Source organism: Nannospalax galili, unplaced genomic scaffold (genome assembly GCF_000622305.1).
Source record: "Nannospalax galili isolate Female #2095 unplaced genomic scaffold, S.galili_v1.0 scaffold1027, whole genome shotgun sequence".
Taxonomy (NCBI): Eukaryota; Metazoa; Chordata; class Mammalia; order Rodentia; family Spalacidae; genus Nannospalax; species Nannospalax galili.
The window spans coordinates 957,246-985,189 of NW_008355723.1; the positions used below are offsets into that span (position 1 = coordinate 957,246).

The window sequence follows — 27,944 nt, forward strand, 5'->3', positions numbered from 1 at the left end:
GTTCTCACCGTTCTTTCAATGTCTTCAGCTTTGCAAGTACCTTTTGCTTCTTTACCCCTCACCTTGCATACCCAGTGAGTCATGACGTCTACCATTTATTCCTTCAACTCTAAATTAAATACTTTGTCTCGGTTCCCAGCACTACCTGCCATCTGTTCAGATAAACCTCCCTCCTGCCCCTTCTGCCTCCAGAATCTCCTGACTTTCTGCCCCTCCTGCCTCCAGCCATTCCTGACTTTCTATCCCTCTGCCTCTGGCCATTCCTGACTTTCTGCAGTCCATTAACAGGATAATATATTATTAAAACACTACACGTATCATCTCCTTTTAAAACAATGGTGAACATCTATTAAGCCTTACTATGTGCCAGGAACTAGGCTAAACCTTTTAAATATGACATTGAAACTGATTTTCACAATCATAATGTGAAGTGGTTACTGTTACTCTTCCCATTTTACAGAAGAAGAGTAAACATTGAAGAAAATTAAATTGTGCTCAAGGCCACATAGCTAATAAATAGCAGAGCCAGGATTCAAATATAAAGGTATGTGATTCCAGTTCCCTACCCATCTAAAACACCACCCTATATTTTATAATTCTCTTTTGGCTCTAGACCAAATGTCATAACCTAGTGTTCAAGAACACCCCAAACCTGCTCCCAAGTTCCCTCTGGCCTCTCCTCCATTACTCCTTTAAAAAAAAAATCCGCTCCAGCAAAAGTCACCTCTCATGTTTCCCTAAACCAACCATGAATATTTCTACCTCTAAACTTTTTCTGAGAATCCATTGTCTTGACTTACCCCCCCTGCCCCTTTCCTCTCTTATTTAAGATCTGCATTTAAATCACAACTTAAGTCTGATCTTTTCTAATGTCTTTCCAACCTTTTACTAATCCCTTTCTCAATTTATCTGGTTTCTTTTCTCCATAAGAATAGGTCCTAATCTAAGTATCAAAATTGCAGTGGGCCTTATGGAATGGTATATATATATGTGTGTGTGTGTGATTATATATATAAATATGTGTGATTATATATATGGTTATATATATAATAATGTGTGATTTGGAATCAATTGTACTGATGCACATTTAATTGCTCATGACTTTTAGAGAGGTAATTTCTTGAAATCTCTTTCCTTGTTTATAAAATAGGACTGATAGTACTTCACTTGATCAAAAGAATTTTCTAAATGTGATTATGTGTATTTATATGTGTGTGTGGGTAGGCCTATCAGTGTGCACTGCACACATATGGAGGTCAGGGGACAGCCCAAATATTGGCTCTCATTTGCCTTTTACCTTTTGTTTGGCTTGGAACTTTGACAGGAAGGCCAGTCTAGCTGACCCACCATGAGCTTCCAGGGATCTACTTGTTCCAGCTGCTCATCTCACAGTCCCTGGGATTAAAGTGTGCACCACCGTGCCTGGCTTTTCGCATGGGTTCTGCTTGTTGAGGAATGCAGCTTAGCATGGCTGGGTTCTCATCCAATGCTGTGAGGACTGAGAGAGCAGATGGCTCTCCTTATCTATTGATGTCGATGTGAAAAAAAAACCACAGTTCTCACCTCAAAGAGAATAAGAGACAGTTTATTCTAGGGTCAAATATGGCTGACTATGCCCTGGGAACACAGATTTATGTTCAACTACTATGCTCCAATATGGAAACAGCTTCATGAAGTTTGTATACTAATAGTATATGCCTTAACTGTTCAAGGCAGGGATATCAGGTTACCATGGAGAAGTACTGGTGTTACATCATGTTTAACGAAAAATATTTGTGTGACTGGTTTTGGAAATAAAGTGTATTCAGACAAAGCATTAGCAGAATGTACAAAATCGGTATTAAAAACATTTTACCATCACCCATCTTTTCTTTTCTTGTCCTTATTATGTACCTGCCATAGTATGTTGCTGCTTTGAGTTATATAACATCTGTGTACATTTACATTTTCACACTCGTTGATAATATACCTTAAAAACTGGGACTCACAGGTTTATACCATTTATGACATTTGATAGAATATATTAATGTAATTATTTTATATATTCTTGTTTTCTTACGTCTTCAAGATAAAGGAATCTGTAATCTTGATAACTGCCTTGCCCAGAGCAAGTTAACTAACGTGTATTTGTGTCTTTTATTGTTGATGAATTGTTTTTAAAAAATATTTTATTTATTATTTTTATTTTATGTGTATGAGTATATTACCTGCATGTATGTAAGCGTACCTGTGTCACGCAGTACCCATGGAGGTTAGAAGAGGGCGTCGGATCCCATGGAACTGGAGTTATGGACGGTTGTTAGCTGCCTTGTGGGTGCTGGGAACTGAAGCCAACTCCTCTGCAAGAGCAGCCAGTGCTCTTAACTGCTGAGGCATCTCTCCAGCCCTCATTGTTGATGAATTGTAATTGCTTATTCAAGATTTCCCAATCAGGTAGGCTTTTAAAATTATTTTTTTTAATGTGTATGCGTGTATTGCCTACATGTAGATAAGTGCACCCATGTTGTGCAATGCCCACGGAAGACAGAAGAGGCTGTCAGATCTCCTGGAACTGGAGTTACCCAACAGTTGTTAGCTGCCATGTGGGTGCTGATATTCAAACCCTGGTATTCTGCAAGAACAGTCATTCTTCTTGACCACTGAGCCATCTCTCCAGCCCCTCAGGTAGGTTTTGTATCCTGTATTTTTAAAAATTCAGATTATGTGATCTAGCCATAGCATATATTTGGTATTTAATGTCTTTAGTAGCTGCTGCCTTGAAGCAAAAAAATGGAAACCTTTGCTTGAATGGATTTGTAATGGTTATCTATGAAACCAGAAGCTAGTTCCCACAGAATCTATGAGTTGAGAGAGAGGAACTAAATCTTTTAGAGAAGCAAGTGCTTCCTAATTCCAAACCCTCACCAGACTCGTGGCTTCAGGTCTTGTGCCTCTCTCTCTCATGTTTAAAATGGTGAGGGGTGAGGGTGCTGCAGAGACAGCTCAGGAGTTGAGAGGAGACGGGTTTGGTTCCCCACACCTCCATCAGGCAGCTCACAACAGTCTGTTATTCCAGTTCCAGGGGTTCTAATTATGTCTTTTGGTCTCTGCATCTGGTGCACATACAGACAAGCAGGCACACATGTATACATATGCATAAAAATAAATTAATTAAAAATTTCTAAATGCGGGAGACTATAACAGTGTCACAAGGTTATTGGAAGAGTAAAATGAAACAAAAATGCTAATAAATGTCAAATATTGGTAGAAAGGAGTTGGGTGCAAGGTACAGATGTACTTGGCCTTATTAATAATAGAAGTATGTGGTTTTTAGATATTTATCAAAATTGCTTGACAAAAAACTCAATATGGTATAACATTAAATCACAAGGCTTCCTGTTGTTTTAAATTTTTAAGAAAACATTTTTTATTGAGGTATAACCCAAATCCATTTTAAAATACAAGAATTTATAATCATTTAATTAGCAAATTCACATTCATTGCACTTTGTGTAGCTATAACTTACTGTCAAGAATGAAAAAAAGGCCTTGAACTGATAGGGATATTGTTATCTACTGTTTAGTACAAAAGATGTAAAATGGATGTGTATTAAGTACCACAGTTTTCCTTTAAAGGGCCCTTTGCAAAAGCCAGAGGCATGCCAGTTCTATTCAACAAATATTTAATTAGCGCCTGTGATTTTTCCAAGGCACTGCGCTGGGTACTGAGGACGAAGATGAATTACTGCTGGTGCCAGAGGGAGACAAGATAGAAACCCAACAACTAGAATGGAAAGCGGGGTGGGACGTCACGGTGTAGGACATAATTTAATTTTGCCTGCCTGAGGGTTTTTTCTTTTCTTTCTTTCTTTCTTTTTTTTAAATACTCTATTTTGGCTGCCCTTTCTTACGTGCCAGGTCGCTCATTGGCAGAGAATCTGCGACCCTGTGAAATCTTTCCTACTCCCCCATTTTTCCTTTCCTCGCCAATTCGATTTCTTCTACCGCCGGCACTGCATTTGGAACAGTGTCTATTGTGTGGGTGGTGGAATGATGGAAAGTTATTTTTGCTCTAATTATGAGGACTGTTTTCCTGGGGAAAGAGTTGGAAAAGGGATAGGCGGATCTGAGGCTGAGCGGCTGGGAGAGGATGCTCGAGGAGGAGGCGTTACTAAGGTTACTAGCGAGAGGACGACAGGTGACAGGCAGGGTTCTTTTCTAAAGCAAGATATATATTCACATGACGGGCGTGGGCTGGACTGCTGGCAGCGCCACATTGTACTACATGTTGGATTCCCTAGAGGGAAAGGACCGAGGCCCTAGGAAAATCGAGGAGCCGGAGCATGCAGCCTCTGCTTCTCCTCTCGGGCCTGTTCTCCTGCCGCCCTTGTTTCCCCCGAGCCATTCTGGCTGTAGCACAAGGTCGGCGTGCCGGAGCACGGAGCCTTTTAGCGTGACTCGCCTCTGAGTCGGGCCGGAAGTTCCTCCGAGCCGGTACCCGTAGGGAGAGGTGTGCAGCGGGCGGTGGCTGCGCGGTGCGGGCGTCTCGGCTGCGCGGCTGTGGCGGACCGAGTGGGACTTGCAGCGGTTCGCCAGGCCGTGGGTCGTCGCTGCAGCTCCCACGACTCACGGGGCGAGCTTGGCAGACAGGATCGGAAGGGAAGGGGTGTGTAAGGAGGGCCCTGGGCGTATTTGGTGTCAGAGAACGACCTTAAAAGTTGGTTCTCGTGGTAGTTGATTGCAATCTTTTTTTTTTTTCTTCCAGTGACAGATACTGGAGGCAGCCGATGCCCCTATTCTCGAGATGTTCCCAGCTCTTGTCAGTTGATTCATAGCTTGATTTCAGGGAGAGGTGTTCAGTGAAACCACTGAGTTAAGCTGTTTTATGGGATGAATGGAGCTGCCAGAGGGAAAAGAAATGGAGTGGGAGTAAAGAAAAAGTGGTTGTTAGGAGTGAGGGACAAAGTAGAGCTAACAGTACATATTTACAGTTTACTGTACCAGACAGTTCCACAACCTTAAAGTTTATGGCTCATTTACTCCTATGAGATCAGTATCCTTGTTAACATTTTTTTTCTATAAATGGGGAAACACAGGCTCGGAGAAGTTAATGACCATAGAAAGAAGAAAGGAGGGAAGGAAGAAAGAAAGATAGAGGAAAGATAGATGAAAAGCACAGACCCAGACCTTGAGTTCTGCTAGGCTGATTTTAGAACATCTCCAGGCTCCACACTGTGGTTTTCCACAGTCAAAATATGAAGAAAGTGAGGATGTTGGAGTAAGAGGATGGTGTAATTTGAAAAGCGACAAGACTGCTGATGCCAGATGTTGGTCTAAAAACTGAAGACCAGTTCTTTAAGGCATTGATAAATATAAGCCAGCATAGGGTGTGAGCTGTGGTCTGTAAACCTTTACCTGGATGTGGCCTTCATCTCCAGGATTTGGTGGAACAGGGAAGAGAAGTATATACTCATCACACACCTGAGCTAGAAAATGACATTACAGATGTTATAGATTTGATGTCTTATTTAACATGAAGCCCCAGGAGATGGAGTGACATAGGCAAGGTAGTGAGGACTAAAAATGCTTTCTCTCCTAGATTTAACTCAGTGAAGTTCAGAGTGTACTCGCTGACACAAATATGGAAATTTAGAAGATTTTAATATGCATTTGACCTGGACTGGTTCCTTTCGGCCGTAGGATCTGAATATTTATGACACCAATGAATATGAAATAACATTCATCCCCCAGTAGTGTGTTCAAAATTCAATGGAATGCTGAATGTAGGTACTTTTCAAACATAGTTGAGTGACAGCTGACATTTTTCAGCATTTTCAAGAATGGTAATTTAAAAATGAAACAGTAAGACTGCCTAAGCCAATGGGTAAGGTACTTTGAAGAAAACAAAACCAAAGCAAAACTCACGTTTAAAAAGATAAGAGGAAACATTTCATCAGTCGATAGTACATCATTTTGCAGACAGTTATTCTGATGAGATACCAGTAATCGTATTTCAAAGAGGCAGTATGGAATAGTTGAAATGGTGGGGTTAAGAATCAAGTAAATCAGTTTAGCCACTTCCTTGCTTTGTAAAACTGGTTTACTTAGTTTTGTCCTTGACTTTTTTTCATCCCTAAAATGTAGTAATGATTTCTAACTTGCAGAATCAAAAGCATTGCTTATAAAGTGCTGGGCACAATGTCGAGGGCAGAGTTAGAGAGGAATATAGTCATGGATTACTTAATGAGAGCGGGACATGAGAAGTGTGTCTTCAGGCAGTTTTCTCATTGTTCAAACATCAGAGTGTGCTTACACAAACCTAGATGATATGACCTACCCCACACCTACGCCCTATGGGTAGCCTGAAGACTTAAGTATATCCTAGGCTATAAACCTGTACAGCATGTTATTGTAGTTAATGCTGTACATAATTGTAATCCAATGGTATTCACATATTTAAGCATATCTATACATAGAAAAAGTAGTTGAAACATGAGACATTAAGACATTTTCAGCTCAAATAAAAGTGAAGCATTGCTGCCCTTTGTTTGCAGTCACTTCCCAGCATGTGGGCCAGGTTTCAGTGGAAAGGACAAAAAATAGCTTACTTTGTTCCCTTGTTGGCAGTTCAAGGTGAAAAACATTGATCTGAAGGGTAGTGTTATTTCAAGTGTGAAAGTTTAAGATGGCTGGATAGCCCATAAACACTGATCTGCCTACCATGGTCCTTTAACGCTATTGTGACTGTTTAAGATCACTTGGTTTTCACTGTTGTGTTTCTTAAACGCTTGCCAGCTTAGGGTCTAAAGCTGACTTAATACTTCTCTGCAGATGCACGGGCATGGAGGCTATGACTCTGACTTTAGTGATGATGAACACGGAGAATCTAGCAAAAAGAAGAAAAGGTGCGTTTATTTATTTGTAGTTCACATTGTTTCTAGATTGATGTAAGGTATAAATAAAATTGAAAGGTTTTGAATTGAATGCGTAGTAAAACTAGTGAATGCATTTTTATTTAAGCTATAATAAACAGATTTAATATTGAAGGCAGTTGTGGGAAAAATCAGTACATTTGCTGTGAAGAGGTTTATGGAAAAGGAAGGAAGAAAAGGAAAGAATGGAAAGGTTTCTGATTTCTCTGTTGCATGCATTTTGTTTTATTTGGTTTTGTTTTGTTTGAGACAGGGTCTCCCTGTAGTCCCAGCTGGCATGGAGTTTGTTACTAGATCAGGCTGGCCTTGATTGACAGAGATCTGCCCATTTCTACCTTTGGAGTGCTGGGATTAAAGGCGTGTGCCATGATGCCTGGCTTGCACCACCTTGCCCGGCTTTCATGAATTTTGGTTCTTTTTTTTTTCAGCTGTTAAAGACTGTGCCTGCAAGTGTCACAGCTTAGATAGGATTTAGTTGTGCTCTCTTGCTCCCACTTGCCTTCAAAGTGAAGTTAGCTCAGAGGATGAAATTGTAATTGAGAATAGTTACTATGTTTACCTGAATGAGCAGGTTAGAGGAGGAAGGTTTTATTGAATTGGGAGGGACAAGCACTTCTAGCTCATAAAGCCTGGGTGTCATAAAAAGGCCGCATTTTTTTTTGTTGTCACTTTTGTTTTTTGAGACAGAATCTCATTATGTTCCAGGTTGTCCTGGAACTCACTATATAGCCCAGGCTGCCCTTAAACTCTCAGTCCTCCTGTCTTAACCTCCCAGTGTCGATATTACAGGTATGAGCCCCTATGTCTAACTGGAGGCTATGTCTTGGCCAAGGTGTGGGTTAGGGGCTCCATTTGTAGCTTTCAGGACTTAGAAACTTCATTTTATCTATTAACTTAGTGGCGCTTGATTGATTCATACTAACCAAACTTATAGAAATTGGTTTATTATTCCGCACTGAGAACAGTATGCTAGACATGCTTACTAGGACTTAATTTTTGTAAGAATCAGTTTTCATAAATAACCAAAGAATAGTTATAATTATAAAAACTTACAGTGATATATGCTTTCTAAATTTTCATTAGAAAATATTACTTTCTGAGCTGAGGATGTAGCTCAGTTGATAGAGTGCTTGCCTAGCATGCATGAAACCCAGAGTTCCATCCTCTACACTGCATAAAACCAGGAATAGTGGCACATGCCTTAATAGCTGCTCTTGAAAGGTGAATGTAGGAAGATCAGAAGTTCATTGTCATCCTTGGCTACATAATAAGTTCATGGCCAGCCTGGGTCTATATCCTCTATAGTCAACTTGGCTACATAGTCAGTTCAAGGCCAGCCTGGGTCTATATCCTCTATAGTCAACTTGGCTACATAATAAGTTCAAGGCCAGCCTGGGTCTATATCCTCTAAGGTCAACCTTTTCCTTTATTTCTTAAAGATTTGTTTGTTTGTTTGTTTGTTTGTTTAATGTGTATGAGTATTTGCCTACATGTATTAGTCAACCTTTTCCTTTATTTCTTAAAGATTTGTTTGTTTGTTTGTTTGTTTAATGTGTATGAGTATTTGCCTACATGTAGGCCTGGAACTCACCATGAAGCCCAGACTATTAGACCTTAATTGTTCATCTTAAAATGAATTGATCTATATGATCCTAATGTCTCTTCTGGCACTAGGATGATTCTATAAAAACTTCACCTGACTGACTTAAGAAGACAGTTTTTTGTTTGTTTGGTTGGTTTTTTAAATCTTTTCTCTCTTTCAATTTGTTGCTAAAAGCTTCTTTATCCCTATTTTACAAAGAAATTAAATAACTTAATCATTTCAAGATTCAGGTGGTAAATAGTTGAGTCAGGAATTGAACTAGGAACTTCAGTGGTATAACACTAGAGCATATATTTGTTTTGTTTTCTCCATTTTATAAATATTAAATAAAATTAAGATGTAAATGCCTCATTAAAGATTAGTGACTCTTTTAAAGTTAAGCCTTGAATTCTTTGGGCTGACATACTCGTTATTTTCTTGTTGCTGTGAGCAGATACCTGACAAGAAGTAGCTTAAGGAGGAAGGAAGGTTTATTTTGACTCAGCATTTAAGAAGGGATACAGTCAGTCAGGGGTTGTAGGCCATGGCGGCAGCAGCCTGAAGCAGCTGGACAGGTTGTGTATGTAGTCAGGAAGCCTAGGACAGACAGGAAGTAGGGCCAAGGCTATAAAACCTCAAGGTCCTCCCTAGCAACCCACTTCCTCTAACAAGGCTCCCCCTCCCAAAAGGCTCCACAACCTTCCCAAAATAACATCACCAGCTGGGGCCAAGTGTGCAAATTAGGAGTTACGGGGGGTGTATGCAGCTCACTAGTAGAGTGCTTACCTAGCAGTTAGGAACATATGAAGAATTAGAAAGCAACCTTTGAGAAGAATTAACTGTTAATAATTTTTCTTCTTAAAACACCAGGACAACTGAAGATGATTTATTGCTCACAAAACCATTTCAGAAAGAAAAGCATGGAAAGGTGGTCCATAAACAAGTGGCAGCAGAATTGCTGGATAGGTATGGCACCTCAGTGTTTGTGACAGTCTTTGGTTTAAGACACTTTATAAACTTGAGGTAAGAGGATTTGATTCTATTCGTTCAAATATGGACTTTTGAATTTACCTAAACTTTTTCCTTTAAACAGGGAAGAAGCAAGAAATAGACGGTTTCATCTCATAGCTATGGATGCCGTATCCTTTTTACAGTCCTGGTTTTTATAACTAATAGACTGTTTAAAGTCTGCTTGTTGCCATGTTTTCTGATTTTATTATAAGGTCTTGTGAAGTCCGAGAGACCATTTTTTTAGAGATAAGTGTTTATTGATGTATAATTTTATCTTTTATATTTTTAGGTATAATTCTCTTTTACTAATACATAGGAAAGATTTAGAGACAAAAATAATGAAACATACTACTGATGTTCTTTCAGTGAGCGTACAAAGTGTATGAACTTGCGAGTCTTTTCCTACCCTCTTTTGCTTTCAACACTTCCCTTTTCTGTGCTTCTCTTCGTTAGTCTCATTTTGATGCATTCTCTTCCTACCTGGTTCTTGACTATTTTTTTTTAAACTCAGACTTGTTTTTAAAATTAGATCTATCTGTGTGCTATACCCGAGACCTGCTGTGACTTTAATCCTCAGACATGACTGGAGACCGAGTTAGCTACAAGCCAGTAGCACTGTGGCTCCTGACATTTACTGCTGCACTGGCCATCCATGTCACTCCAGGGATATTGAAGAACCAAAGAGAGGCCAGGCAAGACCTGAAGCATTTCTGGGGATTCACTGTCATGGTCAAGATTGAAAAAAGGAAGCACCCCCCACCCCCAAACACACATAGATGTCTGTCTCACTTTTTCTCTTTTAAATAAGTTATTGTCTTCCTGATTTCATTTGTAATCTCTTACTCCCTAGCCCAACCACTTAACTTCCAATGGATCTCACCTGCCATTAACATTTAAACATCTGTTCTTCCCTCTGATGCTGCCATTGTGGGCAGCGGGTACCTAGTGCGAGTGGCAGTATTAGTACCCTTTTCTGTCACGCTGTGCCCATAGAGGCCAGAAGAGGGTGTCAGATTCCTCTGGAACTGAAGTTATGGATGTTCTTTTAGCCACTATGTGGGTGCTAGGAAAAGAAACCAGGTCTTCTGGAAGAACAGCAAGTGTTCTTAACCACTGAACCATCTCTCCAGCCCTGCTATTGAGCTTTTAAAAACAAAAGGTAAAATGTTCATACATCTTGTTATACTGCATTGAAAATACACATAGTTGTATGGATTCTTTGAAAAAAAAAGTTTAAAACACCATTATTTCTTTTATTTTTCTTTCTTTTTATAAAAATTTATTTTTGCCCGGCTTGGTGGCATACACCTTTAATCCCAGCACTTGGGAGGTAGAGGCAGGCGGATTTCTGTGAGTTCAAGGCCAGCCTGGTCTACATAGTGTGTTCCAGACCAGCTGGGGCTACAGGGAGACCCTGTCTCAAAAAAGATAAAAAAAAATTATTTTTTATTTTACGTGTATGAGTGTTATACCTGTATGTATGTACGTGCACCCATGTTGTGCCGTGCCTGCAGAGGCTAGAAGATGGTGTTGGATCCCCTGGAACTACAGTTATAGATGGTTGTTAGCTGTCATGTGGGTACTGGGATTTGAACCCAGGTCCTCTTCAAGAGCAGCCAGTGCTTTCAAACCACTGAGCCATCTCTAGCCCCTCTTTCTTTTCAAGACAGTGTCTCAGTCTGTAGCCTAAGTTGCCTGGAACTCATGTTTTTCCTTCTGTTTCCACCTCTAGAGTGCTGACATTACAGATGTGAGCACTGTGCCTCACCTTTTGGTTTCTTCTTTTAAAAAAATATTTATATTATTTTTATTTTATGTGTATGAGTATATTACCTGCATGTAGGTAAGTGCACCCGTGTTGTGCAATGCCCGCGAGGACAGAAGAGGCTGTCGGATCCCCTGGAACTGGAGTTGTTAGCTGCCATGTGGGTGCTGGGATTTGAACCCAGGTCTTCTGTAAGACATATCTCCAGCCCCCTTAATTTCTTATATTTAACTTTAAAAAAAAATTTAGTGTTGGTGAGACTTAATGTTATAAAAGCTGTATCTTCTGTTTAGAGGCTTTATCATTATTGAAGTAGCTGATTAGATTTTGTAGTGATAAAAGATAAATTCTGCTTCTTAACCTATAATTTTAGAAGCCATAATTTCTTTATTTTTAATATTAAGATTATTAGATAGAATGGCTGGTTGTATGTAGTCTAGGAATAGAATACAAAGCTCAGTTTTTCCTCTGATAACAGTAATCACAAGAATAATGTATACGTGAAAAATATTCTAAACGTTACAAATAATACAGGCTTGAAAAACTATTCACTAGAAAGTAGAAGTCCTTCTACTGTAGAGCTGTTCCTCTGATCTATATATCTGCACATTTAAAAAAGCTAAATAGACTCATTCTGTACTTTTTCCTTATCCAGTAATATCCTGTGATAGAAAACTCCTAAACAAGTATGCAGTCCTTAACTTTCTGTATTGCAGTATCAAAGGCATACAAAGTTTGTAAATGACTATATTCTATACTATGGTGGCAAAAGGGAGGACTTCAGGCGTGTAGGGTAAGTATCGTGAAGCTGACATAGGAAGGGAGGCTACATATGGCCATTGAAAAACCTACTGTGCTTTCAGATTCTTTCTCTCTTCCCCTGCTTTCTGTTCCAGTTTCCTTGTCTTGCCACAGGATGGAGAGACCTCCTTCCACAGCTTCTAGCTCCTTAGCCCTTCCTGAATCCCATTTCCTTAGCAGCAGGCCTCAGGTAGGCCCCTCTCCAGCTGAGCCAGGTACCCTGCTGGCAGTAACAGGAAGTATGAGGAATAGTCTTAGTTCTTGTTGACAGGGGCCTTTAGTGTCCTGTTTAGACCTTAGTGTTTAGGATCACTTTTTCAAAGGTAGCACAAACAAGAAGCCTCATTTTAGAATTTCCCACACATGAAAGCCCTTCCAACATTAGAGGCTCTTTTATCAGAGACCCTTGGTCTTGTATGGAGTTTTTTCCTTTGATTTCATTTTCTGGGTAGGTAAGGCCCTAAAACCTTTTTGGTGTTATCTCATCTATTCCAGTTTTATCTTCCCTTTCCGTTTCTCCTATATCTCTCAGCAATTACTTAGTCTACTCCCAAACTGTTGATATTTTATTTTGAAAGATCATCTTCAGTTGTCTTCCTCCCTTGTTCAAGTCTTCCCAGGAAACTAATAAAATGCAGTAATATTAATGTTTAAAAAAATCAAATGCCCAGCAGAGTGTTATTACTGACTTTTGGTTGGATTCTGGGACTTTTTTTCACTCACGTTTCCGTATTTAGAGTTTGTGAGGTGTTCTTGTCCTAGCTTTAGCAGCTTGGCAGTTTGTATAATGGAAACTACAGCTGGAGATGATGGGTTCATTTATCCATTTAACTTGCTTCTCTAGCAGCTCCTGAAAATACTGAAGCAGTTGTTCTGTATGTACACACACACACACACACACACACACGCACGCACGCACACACGCATGCACACGCACACACACTTTCAATTATAACTGTACTTTTTATGTTTATAAAGTTTTCTAAAAATCCCACAGCATTATTTAACCTCCTAAATTTGACTGATTTTAATTTCATACTAAATTAAAATCATATTATTTTCCAGGGAGAATGACAAGACAGACTTGGACGTTATACGTGAAAATCATAGATTCCTATGGAATGAAGAGGATGAAGAAGATATGACTTGGTATTTTATTTTATTTTATTTGTTTATTTTGTGTGTATGTCTGAGTGTGTGTGTGCCACAACACGTGCGTGGAGGTTAGAGGACAACTTAGGAGAGTCAGTTCTCTTCTTCCATCTTGTGTGTCCCAGGGATGGAAATCAGGTCATCAGGCTTGCTAGCAAGTGCCTTTACCCACTGAACCATCTTGCCAGTCTGGTGACTTGCAAATGTTAGCCATTAGCATTTATTGCATCAAGTATCATAGTCTTGTCTTTCTTATTACATGGCTTTTCTTGTATTTATTTATTAAAGATTGTGTGTGTGCGTGCGTGTGTGTGCGTGTGTGTGTGTGCGCGCACTATGTGTGTGAGAGTGCCTGGAACTGGAGTTATAGATTGTTATGAACCACTCAATGTGGATGCTAGAAACCAAACTCTGGAAGAGCAGCAAGCACTTGAACCATTAAACTCTCTTCTCCAGCTCTGTTCTATGTTAGTCAGACCTTTATAGGGCAGTTTTAAATCAAGAACAGAAACTTGTGTTTAGATTCCTGATTCTCTTCTGCTTCTTTTGGTAATTTTTGGCATTTTTTTTCTTGTTTTTTGTTTTGGTATTTTGAGACAGGGTCTTCCTGTAGCCCTAGATAGTCTGGAACTTACTGTGTTGACCAAGCTGGTCTTGATCTCACAGAGATCTGCCTGCCTCTGCCTTCAGAGTGCTGAGGGAATAAAGGCATGTGCCACTGTACCTAGCAGTTTGGGCAGTTTTAACTGACTTCTAATTGTTTGACTTAGGCCTTCAAAAGTAATTTTTATGGTATTGTGTGTTGTCTTATAATATGCTGTTATATTCTTCTTTTAAAATGTTTTGAACAATTTGGGAAAAAAATAATACCTGAAAGTGGTTTTAGAAAATCCAAATATTATAAAGGGTAAAAAAATGAAGAATAATTCCACTTCTGTTACCCCTTTAATTTCTGAGACAACTGCCATTAACAGCGAGTGTCCAGATACTTGGGGCACTTGGCAGAAGCAGGCCTCTTTTAACATTAATGCTTATATCATATACGTTATTTATTTGACATTGCTTCCAAGTAGCAAACTGTGTTTGAATTTCTAAGTGTATGCTATGTATTTTTTTTAATGGATTTAGGGAGAAGAGACTTGCAAAGAAATACTATGATAAATTATTCAAGGAATATTGCATAGCAGATCTCAGTAGATACAAAGAAAATAAGGTATGCCCTGGGAATATTTATCAATGGAACTTCAACTCAGCATTGAAACTCTTATTCTTTTATAATACTCATTCTAGTCCTAAGTTATTCTACACGTTGGGGTATCGTTTTGACCATTTAACTTCTGCAGCCATGGGCTTTATAAGGGGCCTGTGGAATTTATGAAGGACAGTGGTATTTTTCGTCTGTGAGATCAGTCATAAAAAGTCTAAAATTAAACACAAGTGGCACCTGGATGCTTTTCATCCCCGCTCTTATCTTGAGCCTCTAAGTGATTAAACGCTGCAGAATGACATCTCATTTCACAGATAATGTTTGAAATTAATTTTTTGATTGACTGCCAATTATGGAGAGGCAGCTGCACTTCTTTTGTTACATAAATATTTCTATTTTAGCAAAATTAGCTTTTTCAGACAGTGTTAATTAGTAGTGGCAGATTTCCATTCCCATTTTACATCTTCTTTTATTTAATATTGAAGTTAATTTTATTCCTCACTTGCTCAATTTCCAGTTTGGAGGTAGAGAAGGCAGGCTGGGAGCAGATGATCTCAGTTGGCTTTACAAAAAGAAGGAATGCATGTATGGGTAGTACATATTCTATTATGTTAAGAAACACAATTTGTTCATAAAATGCTATATTTTTGAGGGGGGGAGTCTTTTTGAGACAGGGTTTCCCTATAGCCCCAGCTGGCCTGGAACTCACTGTGTAGACCAGGCTGGCCTTGAACTAAGAGAAATCCACCTGCCTCTGCCTCCTGAGTACTGGAATTAAAGGTGTGGGTCACCACGCCTAGCATAAAATGCTATCTTAAATGAATTTCTTTTTTTTTTTTTTACTCACTACAATAAGGATTGGCTTAATCAATTTTTCAGTATTGTCTTTAGTATGTGTGTTGTTTTCTAGTTGCTTACAGACAGTAGGAATATCCATTTTGTATTATCCTGTGTATACACCCATAGACTTGATGTAGCCCAAAGACTTCTCAGTTTCCTGTGGATTAGTTTTGGACCCGGGTGCTCTGCTCTTGTCTCTTTACCAGCTAATTACTACAACTAATTGGAACATCTCCACAATTAGAGTTATTTGAGGTACCATATTGCATATCAAGTCTGAAATACTGTCATTCTAGGAACCTGTAATAGTAGCTTCTCAGCCCTGGACTGTATGTGGAATATTCATCAGAATTTACTGAAATTGAATTGGATACTATGCCTAGAAAAAGCTACAGTCTAGGTGGGTGTGGTAGTGTATGCCTGTAAAGCCATCACTCAAAAAGCAGAGGCAGGCAAACTGTGAGTTCCGGGCCACAGACCAGCTTAAGCTGCATAGCAAGTTTGAGACTAGCTTAGGCTGTAATAAGATCCTGTCTCAAAAAAAAAAAAAAAAAAGGTGCAGTCTAGTTGAGGAGAGAAGGTCTACACAAATAAAAATTAAGTATTTAAATTCTTCATTTAAAAAGAGTATTACTAGAATCTGGGCTAGAGAGTTGGCTCAGTGGTTAAGAGCACTTGTTATGCAATCATGATGACCAGAGTTTGGATCTCAGCCCATGTTAATAAGCCAGATATACTGCCCATGCCTGCAACTCCAGCCTTAGTGAAGACAGAGACAGGAGGAGCTCCAGGACTTTCTGGCTTCTGGCCTAGCTGAGAAAACATGAGCCTGAGGTTCAGGGAGAGATCCTGCCTCAAAGGACTAGCTGAAGAGTGACAGAGTAAGACAACTGACACACTCTTCTGGTCTCTGCATCCAGACCACCATACACCTATGTGCATACACTCGCACTGACATGCACAACTAACTAACCAAATAAATAAATACATAAACCTTTCTAGAAAGCATAATTATTAGAATCATAGTTTAAGGAGAAGAATTTTGATAGAAATTGTATTTTCTTTAGAACACAGTGATTGGATATGAGGATAAGTGCTAATAAAAATCATACATGACTCACAGGTCTAAGTGTGGATACTTAAAGAAATGGGGAATTTGGAGGGGATATTTTGGAGTGTGCGCTCTGGCATACCATGTTTGAAGTGTTGGAGAAAGTTTGAGTAATGCCTTGGTTCCAGTGTTAGAATGTGTTTTTTGTTTTTTTTTTGTAGCTTTGTTTACATAGATGATGTTTAGTTCACTTTTAATTAACTGGCTCCTAATTCAGTGCCTAATATGTATAATACATAGTTAAGGCATTTTAATGAATTTTCTTCCCTTGTTCTACATTCCTGTTCCTTTCTTTGAAAAGTTTTTCATCATTGAGAATGTATTTGGATTATTCTGTCAATTGGGATTAGGTTTAGATTTAAGAAAAGGGAACATCTCCAAAAAAGAAAAGAAAAAAGAAAAAAGGGAGGGGAGGGGAAGTCTCATATATCACAGGCTGGCCTTGAACTTTTGTTTTTCTGGCCTTTCGCATATGCTTGGCAAGCATTCTACCAACTGAGACACATCTCCAGCCTTGACTTCTGTTTCTTGAGACAGGTTTCTCCATGTATTTCAGGCTGGCTCTGAACTCCTGTCAGTCTTCTTCCTCAGCTTCCTGAGTGCTGGAATTATGTGCATGTGTCATTTTGTTCTACTCTGTTTTTTTTTAATTTTTATTTATTATTTTATGTGTATGTGTGTATGCCTGAGTGTATGTATGTGTGCCATATGCATGCAGATGCTCCAAAAAGCCAGAAGAGGGTGTTGGATCCCCTGGAACTAGAGTTACAGACAGTTGTGAGCCATCTGATGTGGGTTCTAGGAACCAAACCCCATCTCTGTAAGATCAATGCATGCTCTTAACCACTGAGCCATCTCTCCAGCCCTTCTTTATTTTGTTTTTGAGACAGGGAAGGGGAGGGGAGGGGAGGGAAAAAGAAAACTGGAAAAAGAAAACTGCCTTTAATGAGCCAAAAGTCATTTTTCTTTTATAGGAAGTCCAAGTAGATATGGTCATGGAATTTTGTGTGGTCAGGAAGGCAGGACCATCTCTCCCTCTGCTTCTGTATGTGGCGTCTTGTGATGAAGGGCAGAGAGGAGAAGGAGGCTCAGCACTAACCCTGGTGTAACTGTAGCTTGAATCCAACCCATCAGCAGGAAATATGTGTTAAGAAAAGACAGAAGTCTATGCAGTGGTTAACTAGTAGCCTGCAGTCTAGTTTTTTGGCATATTTTTTATTCCCTCATAAGATTACAACTTTCTTGGTGACAGACATTTTTTAAAAGATTTACTTATTTTTACTTTGTGTATGAGTGTTTTACCTATATGTATATATGTGCTCCAGATACATACAGTGCCCATGGAGGCCAGAAGAAGGCCTTGGATTCCCTGAAACTGGAGTTATGGACAGTTGTGAGCCACCATGTGGGTGTTGGGAACCAAACCTGGGTCCTCTGAAAATGTAGTAAGTGTTCTTAACAACTAAGCCATCTCTCCAGTCCATTTTTTAAGATTTAGCAGACATTTTAGTAGTTACTTTTTATTCTCCTTTAGGGACCAAGCCAAATAAGTAGTTGCTTAACAAGTATATTTGTTAAATAGACTAATGAGTGAGAGCAAAGGCTTGGAAGCTCCTGCTGTTGACACTTTTGACTGTGCTTTGACAGACATTCCAAGATAGGCTGGATGGGAAACAGTCTCTGCACATATCTGTAAGCTTAAAAAGAAAGTAAAATAGAGTTATTTTAAGTTTTGTACTTTTTTTTCTCAGACTTGGAGGATTTTATTTTCATTTGGGTTTTGACTAGAATATTTTAACATTTTTGAGTCATTTGCACTTAAGATACACAGTTGACAAACTCAAGTAATAAACAATTAATAAATTAAACCCAAGTTAACAGGGAATTGAACATTATATCTGAATTCCTTTTTAACAGAATGAATAAGAGAACTTCATTAACTACCACTCATTAGAGAGTATAAGTCTGCATGATCCTGAAGCTGAATCTTTGTCCTTTTTTCTTAGTAAACTACTTTTTACATCATTTTTAGGTTTACAGCAAAATCAAGTGGAAGTGCAGTGAGTTCCCAGTACCTCCACCACCTCTGCACAGTCTCCCATACTAGCAACATCCCCAACAGAACAGTGCAGTTGTCAGCCTCATTGAACACACGGTTTCAACACTGTTTTCACTCAGTGTCTATGGCTTACATTGGGGTTCACTCTTGGTACTGTACATTCATTCTACAGGCTTTGACAGACATATTATAATGGTATGTATCCACCATTATAGCATCTAAAGAACAGTTTACTACCTGAAGAACCCTGTGCTGTACTTCATCCCTCGCTCTCCTTGACTCCTGCAGTGTTTACTCTCTTCATGCCCTTTTCCAGAGCATCACAGAGTTGGAGTCATATAGCATGTCGCCTTTTCAGATTGACTTCTTTCACTAAATAGTAAGAATTAATTTGGTATTATTGTAGTATACAATTATGTCTTAGCTGGGTACCTCATTTTCTTTTTAGTAATGTTATTTTAGAATAATATTACATTGTACAAATGTACCACAATTTAATTATACATTCACTCAGTGAAACATGTGGCTGCTTCTGAGTTTTGGGAAATAAAATTGCCATGAGCATCTATGTTCAGGTTTTTGTTTGGACAAATTTTTAGCTCGTTTGCATAAATACCAAAGAATATAATTGCTGGAGATAGCTTGTACCGTTACATTAAACTGAATAAGAAACCCTTTTATTAAAACTGACAGGTTAATGAATATATATAAAATATATTAAAAGGCAGTGATGACAAATCATTTTGGGGACAAAGACAATTAAAATGGGTGTACAGGTGGAAGATTAACGCCTTGCACTCTGCTGCTCCAGACGGGTGCCTCTGCTCTTTCCTGTTCCATTTCTGAGCACATTGCCAAGACAGAAGCCTGGACAGTGTTGGATTTTGTGTCCATGAGAGACTTTGTAGATTAGGTCACTGGGAACTTAGGTACGGACTTTGTTTTTCCTGTTTTTCCTGTTGCACTTTTGTGTGCAGGAAATAACTTTGGTTATTCCAGAGGGAATAAAGCACAGTAGTAAATAAGACCAGTTATGCATTTGCTAAGTTAGCAAACTTCTTTTGTAGAAAGCCAGATTGTAATTTTTGACCTTTCCAATTCATTGTTGGGTGAAGGTAGACACACATGTGAATGATTGGATGTGCTTGTCTTAACACAGAACTTTACAAGACAGGAGGCAGTTTGTGTGTCCTGGTTTACTCGTCTTGCATCTACTACTTACTGGTTCCTGTTCTAAGTCCTTCATATGCAGTACCCCATTTAAACCTCTTCACCAAGGAAATACTCCTATCTTTATACCTGAGGAAACTGAGGCAAAAACCGATTAAATAACTGTCACAGTATAATACAGTTGATGTGATAGAGCTTAAACAAAGGCTTCAATAATCTGACTCCAAAGCTGTACTTCTTTCTACTGGTATAATGACTATACCATAGTTTTCCTTCTTCTCGGTATCTTTTACCAGGGTATATTACATGACCTTAGGTATTTTCTGGCACTTGTAACTTTTAGGGCTTTTTAAAGGTAAAGAGGGTTGTTCTTAACAGGTTGGTAATTGTTTAAAGATATTTTTAACTTCCTGTGAGAAGAGAATAAAACCATCATGATGAGAATTGAATTAATTGTTTGGTTTTTTATTTTTAAAATTTTATTTTGTGTGTATGAATATTTGACCACACGTATGTAAGTGCACGATGTGCATGCCTGGTGCTCATGAAGGCCAGAAGAGGCCATCAGATTCCCTGGAGCTGGAGTGACAGTTTTGAGCTGTCTGATATCTCTTAACCACTGAACCATCTCTTTAGACCCTGTTATTTAGGTTGACAAATGCCATTATCACTGGCAATATATGTATATGTATAGAAATATATATATGCATATATATATTTCCTTTTCTAACTTAGTGCTTGAATTTATTTTTATGTAAACATAATTTGCTCTTTTCAGTTTGGATTTAGGTGGCGAATAGAGAAAGAAGTAATTTCAGGAAAAGGTAATTTTTTTTAAAAAGCTTACTTATTAATATATTGCTTATTTTGTTATGTAGAACTGAAATCACTAGGTAAGATTATTCCTGTCGTATACAGTATCTATAAGAGTAAAAATAAAGTTAATTTTATGTGGTAGATGCATTATTATCAAAGGCCAGAACTTAATACTTTAATTTTTTTAAAAAATTTATTTTTATTTTATGTGTATGAGTGTTTTGCCTGTATATGTGTGTGTGTGTGTGTGTGTGTGTGTGTGTGTGTGTGTGTGTGTACCACATGTATGCAATGCCTAGAAGAGGGCATTGGATCCCCTGGACCTGGAGTTACAAATGATTGTGAACTGACATGTGGGGACTGGGAACTGAACCTGGGTCCTCTGTAAGAGCAGCCAGTGCTCTTAACAGTTGAGCCTTCTTTTCAGCCCTGCTTTAATGATTTTTACCTTTAAAATGTGATGTTTGGTACATTCAATTGAGGTGATATAGAAAATGTTTAAGATTTAGTAGCAGGAAACAAAAGAGTGCTTGATTATCAGGTTTTAGAATAAAATACTGGTACTTCTGTCCTCCAGCAAAATCAGTGTTTTGGAAGTAGAAATTAAATATCACATTTTGGATTCAGTAGAATTTTTGTACAAACTAGTTCCCATTTGAGGGAATCCATGAGATTGCACCCAAATATTTAGAGTAATAGCTAAAGACCAAACATTTGGTTGGCAATCAGTAAATGCTTTTTGGGGGCATTATTGTAATCTGTTATTTTTTTCTGAAGGTGTATGTGTTTATACTGTTTCATGCTATTAATGAGCTCTTTATGTAATAATTGCATTTTAATTTAAAATTTCTAAAAACTCTTTAGGAAATAATTTAGGAAATAATTCTTAACTTATTTTAAAGATCTTTTTTAAAGCTAGAAATAAAGGCTCTATTTTGAAGTGATTCAATGTACATTTATGCTGTCAAGCATTTCCCATAACTTTGCTTTATACCAGATAAGAGATTGGATATTCAGTAGAACAAAATAAACAGCATTATTTTTTTCTGTAAGTAATAAAGGATCAGCCTCAACTGAAGGTACTTTAGAAGAAAAGGAAAAAGAATGAATTTAAAGTAACCTTAGGGGTTAGTGAGTTGGCTTGGTGGGTAAAGCACAAGCCTTATAACCTGAGTTCAGTCCTTGGAACCTACAGTGGAAGGAGGGAGGTGACTCAGCAAAATTGCCCTCTGACTTCCAAATGTGCAACATGCAGACTCCCATATATACAGACACACAGACATACTAATAAATAAAAATAAAGCAGTTTAAAAGTTTTCTCAAGGTTACATTTTATTTTGTATTTTCACCTAAAATAATGAAAGATCTTGAAATGTCTATCAATATTTAAAATGTTTGTATTAAATTTATCATGTGATTTTTTTCAGGTGAGCTTATAATGCTACCTTTTAAAAATTGATGAATATTCTCTAAATTTATAATTTATAATTTTGTTGTTACCATTTAACAGTCATTACTAAACACATGTAGATTTAGTTAACTTTTCATTTGGAATGAATTTTAAAGTTGTTTCTCTCTCTTTCTCTCTCTCTTTCTTTCTCTCTCTCCCCAGCAACAACAAAAACACACACACAATAAATATATAAATAAATTTTTCAAAGGTCAAGGTACCTGCCACAGCATGTTTGAGGCTACATGAGAACCTGTTTCAAAAAACAGAAATTAGCATTTAGGATGATAATATTCTAAACTCATTTTGGTAGTCCCTTCCATTTTTATGAAAAGGATTTTTGTGGTTTCTATTTGTTTTTCTTGGTGCCAATTATTGTGATGGAAATTATTTTATTATTTGTACAAATCGGTTTGATTTTTACTTTTTCTGCCAAAACAAATAATTTTGAGTTGTCTGTTCCTCCCAACCCCTCCTTGAACCAGCAGTTTTAGTCCTGGTTTGGAGGTTTTTAATTTATGATAGACATAGCAATATGGTGTTAATAAAATTTAGAATATTGCCAGGCATGGTGGAGCATGCCTTTAATTCCAGCATTTGGGAGGTGGAGGCAGGCGGATCTCTGTGAGTTCGAGGCCAGCCTGGTCTCCATAGCAAATGCAGGCCAGCTGGGGCTACAGGGAAGACTCTGTCTCAAAAAGACTTAAAAAAAATTCTATGTATATATGGCTGGGGATGTAGCTCAGTGGGAATATCAAGTTTGAGTTTTTAAAATATGTTTTTCACTGGAAATTTAAGTAAATGCTAAATTAGCATTTAAAATATTTTTTAATATAGCAATTAAATACTGAAAGTATTCACTCAAGGTATCAGCACATACTTTGGAAAATACATTTCTTCCTTCAAGGTTTTAGAACATACACTCAACACTTTAATTTTTCAATGTGTAAGATTCTCTGTCACCAAGATTCTATTTGAATAGAAACAGTTCATCAAATAAGAATTCTGTGGCTTATTTTTGATAGTTAGGCTCTTTAGCTGGGTCTGGTGGCACAGTCTGGTGGCCACAGCTACTCTGAAGACTGAAACAGGTTTGTAAGTTCAGTCCTGAGCTACAGAACAAGTTCTGGGGCTGGGGGTGAGGGGTGGGAGGGGAGCCAGGTTCATTGTTTAGTGATAGAGCCACATGCTTAGCATGTACAAGGCCCTGGGTTCAGTCACCAGTATGGCAAAAGGCAAAAAAACATGTTCAGCTCTTTGATTTGATCCTTATATACACATTTGTTGCGCATACTGTAATTATTATGGTCAGTCATTTTTTAATGTTGTTTATATTGCTAATGTCTTATTTTTAAAACAAGATTTTAGAGATAAGTCTATAGATAGTATCATCTACCATAACTGATACTCCTTTCCTTTTTGCAGGTCAATTTTTTTGTGGAAATAAATGTTGTGATGAAAAAGAAGGCTTAAAGAGTTGGGAAGTTAATTTTGGTTACATCGAGCATGGTGAAAAGAGAAACGCACTCGTTAAGTTAAGTAAGTTGACTTTAGGGGAGAAAAGGTTGACATCTTCCCAGTTTATCTGGGAAAATAAGTAGTCTATTTACAATTTAATTTTAAAAGATTCTGTGTATCTTCTTGTTTTTTTTTAATATATATTTTAATTTTATGTGCATGAGTATATTGCCTGCAGGTATATAAGGGCACCTGTGTCATGCAGTGCCTGCTGAGGTCAGAAGATGGCATTGGATCCCCTGGAACTGGAGTTACCCGCAGTTATTAGCTGCCATGTAGGTGCTGGAAATCAAACCTGGGTCCTCTGCAAGAGCAACCGGTGCTCTTAACAGCTGAGCCATCTCTCCAGCCCCTCAAAGAACTTTTGAGCCTAAACTTTCTAGCGTTATAGTACCATATGAAACAGTTCTGCTGTCAAATTCAAGCTGGTAGCTTGTAAAGGTCTCGTAAGCTTGAGAATGTCACTGAATTATATGTCTAAGAAGTGGAGTATCAGGAAGGGCAATGTAAATCTCATGGCTGATTGTGTAACCATTATGTGGCATTGGCCATAAATAAATATATGATCTTAATAGTAAGGGAAAATTTTAGAAAGGCATAATTTTTCTTGATACCAAATTTTTAAGTTTTTAATGAACATATTAATTATACATAATAATAGGTATCATGACATTTTCAAAATACGATAAAAATATATATAATGTATTTTGATCCTATCACCCTTCCATTTGCCCCTTTCTGTTCCTCAGAGGAAATGACTAACCCACGTCATCATTATTGTATGTATTTTATTACATCATGTTTGTTATTATTAGATATCTTTGCTGTGAGATAGTAATGCTGCCTATGGAACACATTGGACAACACTTACCTTTTTTAAAAGAGTTATTTATTTTTATTTTATGTGTATGACTCTCCTGCATGTGTAAGTTTGTATACCTAAATGAATGCAGTGCCTGCAGAGGCCAGAAGAGGGCATGGGATCCCCTGGAACTGCAGAAATGTTTAATGTTAAAATATTTTCAGTCCTCAAGCATTTTAATTCAGTTTGTATTATATATGTGTATATATGCATTTTGAGTTATAAGGATAGTTTATTTTCTTCAGATCATTTTCCCTGTATAGTAATGATATATGAGAAGTTATTATCAACCAGAGCAGCGGAGACAAATCCATTCAGCCTTGTCTTTTTTTTCTTTTTTTTTTTTCCTTTGCAGGATTATGCCAAGAATGTTCCTTTAAATTAAATTTTCATCACAGGTAATATTTTCTTTTAAAATAACTGTTCTTAATATTTAGTAACCTAGACCATACTCATTTAACTGAACCTGGAGTTTGCCCTTTTTTGCAGTAGACTGGCTTGCTCGCAAACCCCAGGGATCCTCTTGTCTCTGCATGCCCCCAAGCCTCCCACTGCTGAGGATACAGGCGAGCCTGGCCACACCTGGCTTTTATGTGGGTTCTGAGCAACTGAGTACAGGTCCTCATGTTTGCATAGCAAGCGTTCTTAACCACTAAACCATCTCCCCAAACACCTCTGTGACTTTTAAAAAATATTTTTATTTTATGTATATATTTGCTTAACATGTGTGTAAAAAAATGTACCACTTGCATGCCTGGTGCCCTCAGAGGCCAAAAGAGGGTATTAGATTCTCTAGAACTCAAGTTACAGACTATTGTGAATGGCCATGAGGTGCTTGGCATTGAACCCTGGTCCTCTGCAAGAGCAGCAAACAGTCTTAACTGCTGAGCCATCCCTCCAGCTCTCCCCACCATGTCCTTTAGGCAGCGTTTTGATTAGAGTTTGTCATTGGTACAAAGGATTTGTGTTCATTTTAAATATTATAATCAGGCTCCTATTGAATGGGCCCTAATGTGTCTGCCATGTTAAATAAAGTAGGAGTGCAGTGGCCTGTACCATGCAGTACATATGGGATCATTAGCCTTGGCTTTATTTTGTTGTTATTAATTGTTGTTGTTGTTTGGGTTTTTGTTTTGTTGTTTTGTTTTTGAGATAAAGGCTAGTATGTAGCCCAGGCTGATCTTGAATACATAATGTATCTGAGGCTGGCCTCAAACTTATGATCCCCCTGCCTCAACTTCCAAGGTGCTTTAATTATAGCCATATTGTACCACATCCATCTTATAATCAGCTTTATTATAAGCATGGCTATATAGTTTTTTAGCCATTAAAAATAAATAAAATATTAATTTTTAAGTTCTTAAAATCATCAGGATTTTTTGGGTTACCTGATCAATCTAAAGCTTAATTTCTTCTTTCTGTCAATGACACAGAAAGAAGCAAGGTGCTTTGTTACCTTCTCTTTTGAGCTTCATTTAGTCTTGTGACGACTTTAATGAACCAGTAGAGAGGTGCCCTAACAGTGCTGCTGCCTTTGCCACATCTTGAGTGGAAGCTCTATAAAACAAACTCTTGAAAGCTGTCTCCCTTTGCCTCTGTCCTTTTTACTGGGCCAAATTTCAGTATTACCACCTTTTCCTATTCAGTGTTTCTCTTCTTAAGCAGTTAAAATTAATTGCTTTCCAGCTGTGATACTGACCAGATTGTAAACCTGGGCCTGGAATAGGTAAAGTCAAAGCAGTAAGAAGATAAATAAGTTGTCTGAAGTTGACGTATGGGTTAAAAATAAGCATCTTCTATCTCACTTCCATTATACTTTTATTATATTTTTCATTCTTGTTTTTAAGATCAGCACACTAGGTATTAGCTATCATTATGGCATTTTCAGAAGTGTGTTTAGTAGATTCTCCTTCCTCTCACCTCCCCACCCTTGCTACCTTTGATCCTCTTCATCCCTGCTTCCCAGTCCTTTCTATTCTTTATTCTTAAAAGAGAAGTTTCCTACTTACTGGTGGCTTAGATCTATCCATGGCACTTTCTTTATTGTGCTTTTTCAGTGTGTCAATAGATATGAATTATGTGGTAGAAAATGGGATTTGGTTTTGTAACTTTCTTTTAAATGGTTAAATAATAGAATCTAGAAAGAGCTGAGTATAACTGACTTACCTTTCCTATGTGGTATAGAGATCTTAGAGAAACAGTTCTTTGTCTCTGTTTAGGCTTTATTTTATGGAATTATCTTACTTTATATATCAACATAAAGTATTTACATACTCATTCGAAGTTCCTTATTGCATAAATTACATTTAAAAATATGTACTTTAATTTTTAAAAATCCATTGGTTTTTATTTTTTGTAAAATCATTTGAAAAAGTTAACTCTAATTTTATATTATTTAACTTGAAGGAGAAAAGAAATCAAGTCAAAAAAAAGAAAGGCAAAAACTAAAACGGATTACGAGGAATCATCACATAAAAAATCCAAATCATCATCTTTAGAAGAGACCTCCCAGAGGAAGGATGGAGGTAAGGGTTAAGATGTAGAGCTCCCCACCTTCTGAGGGTGAGGTACAGTCTGCCATAGTGCCAATGGAGAATTTATCTAGGGAATGCATTTAGAATTTTGCTTTGTAGTAATTAAAAAGAAAGTGGCTGAGAATTCAGATTTTAGTACTTATAGGAGTTTTAAGAAGGGAATTGGTTTTGGTTCATTAGGGTAGATATTATGTAATATTGCAAACATGGTTTAATGAAATCTTTAGCTTACTTTTCCTTTAAATGTTGGGGTAATGTGAATACCTACCTCCATACTGGTCATGCTTAAGAAGAATCTAATAAGAATGCGAAGGCGCTTTGAGAACTGTAAAATGGCTTTATAGTCTATATCATTCAATAAAAAATGGGGCTGTGATTATTACTATAGTCTGTCGTCTTTTTCTCCTCTGGCTTAATAAGCTTTTTGAAATGAGAAAGGTTGATACATACCTGTGCCCTGAGAATTTAGCATGATGCTGAGCACATACACTTGATAAATCACCTGCTTACATATTCCTCAGCAGTTTTTAAGCTCGCTAAGCCTCTTTTTTTTCATGTGTAAAATTGTTATGTAATTAGGATTTCCAGAAATGGAAATGAGGTAATTCATCAAGCATTTTGCATATAACCTGGCAGTGTAATAGGTATTGCAAAGGTTACATTTAGTTACTTTTTCAGCCCATAATAAAGTCAAATTGTCTATAACTTACTTATAATTGTTTATAACCTAAAACTAGGTGGCAATGCTAGATTCAATTTGATCTAACCCAGTGCTCATATGGTATTTGGACAGGAGAGGGCGCCCTTGCTCTTGGTAGGAAATCATTGTATAAGACACAGTCTTGCATGTTTTTTTCCTTGCATATCATGATGTCCATGGAGTTAAAATATTCAAGTATATAGTTATCACTAGGTTTTAGTGGATCATTGGTAGAAGATGTTATTCTGTTGTTATTATGTTTGTCTTATTTCCTATCCCCAAAATAAATCTTAACTATCAATGTGAAAAAAAATCTCATTTGCATTTAAAAATTTTACTTATCCTGATATATTAATAAATAATTTAATATATTATTTGAAATTGTTGCTGCATTTGTTATTGGGATAGGTAATATTGTTACATTCGTACTGTGACTGTAATACCATTACCCATGGC

At 37.7% G+C, this 27,944-nt stretch overlaps 1 protein-coding gene across 2 annotated transcripts in view; it reads left to right on the plus strand.

Annotated features, from left to right (window-relative positions):
* Positions 1–2,625: 2,625 nt before the first annotated feature.
* LOC103750134 (protein FRA10AC1) overlaps positions 2,626–27,944 on the plus strand; it is a 36,606-nt gene continuing 11,287 nt past the window's right edge. The window contains exons 1-11 of one of the 2 annotated variants that reach the window (XM_008853087.3): positions 2,626–2,664; positions 6,810–6,883; positions 9,363–9,458; positions 9,586–9,631; positions 11,985–12,061; positions 13,135–13,218; positions 14,350–14,434; positions 20,387–20,432; positions 23,300–23,413; positions 24,610–24,652; positions 26,661–26,779. In XM_008853087.3, coding sequence (XP_008851309.1) covers positions 6,810–6,883; positions 9,363–9,458; positions 9,586–9,631; positions 11,985–12,061; positions 13,135–13,218; positions 14,350–14,434; positions 20,387–20,432; positions 23,300–23,413; positions 24,610–24,652; positions 26,661–26,779 — 784 coding nt within the window. In that variant the 5' untranslated portion in view covers positions 2,626–2,664. Of the gene's footprint in view, positions 2,665–4,468; positions 4,645–6,809; positions 6,884–9,362; positions 9,459–9,585; positions 9,632–11,984; positions 12,062–13,134; positions 13,219–14,349; positions 14,435–20,386; positions 20,433–23,299; positions 23,414–24,609; positions 24,653–26,660; positions 26,780–27,944 lie in introns of those variants that run through there. The other variant, XM_008853086.3, reaches the window with a different exon arrangement.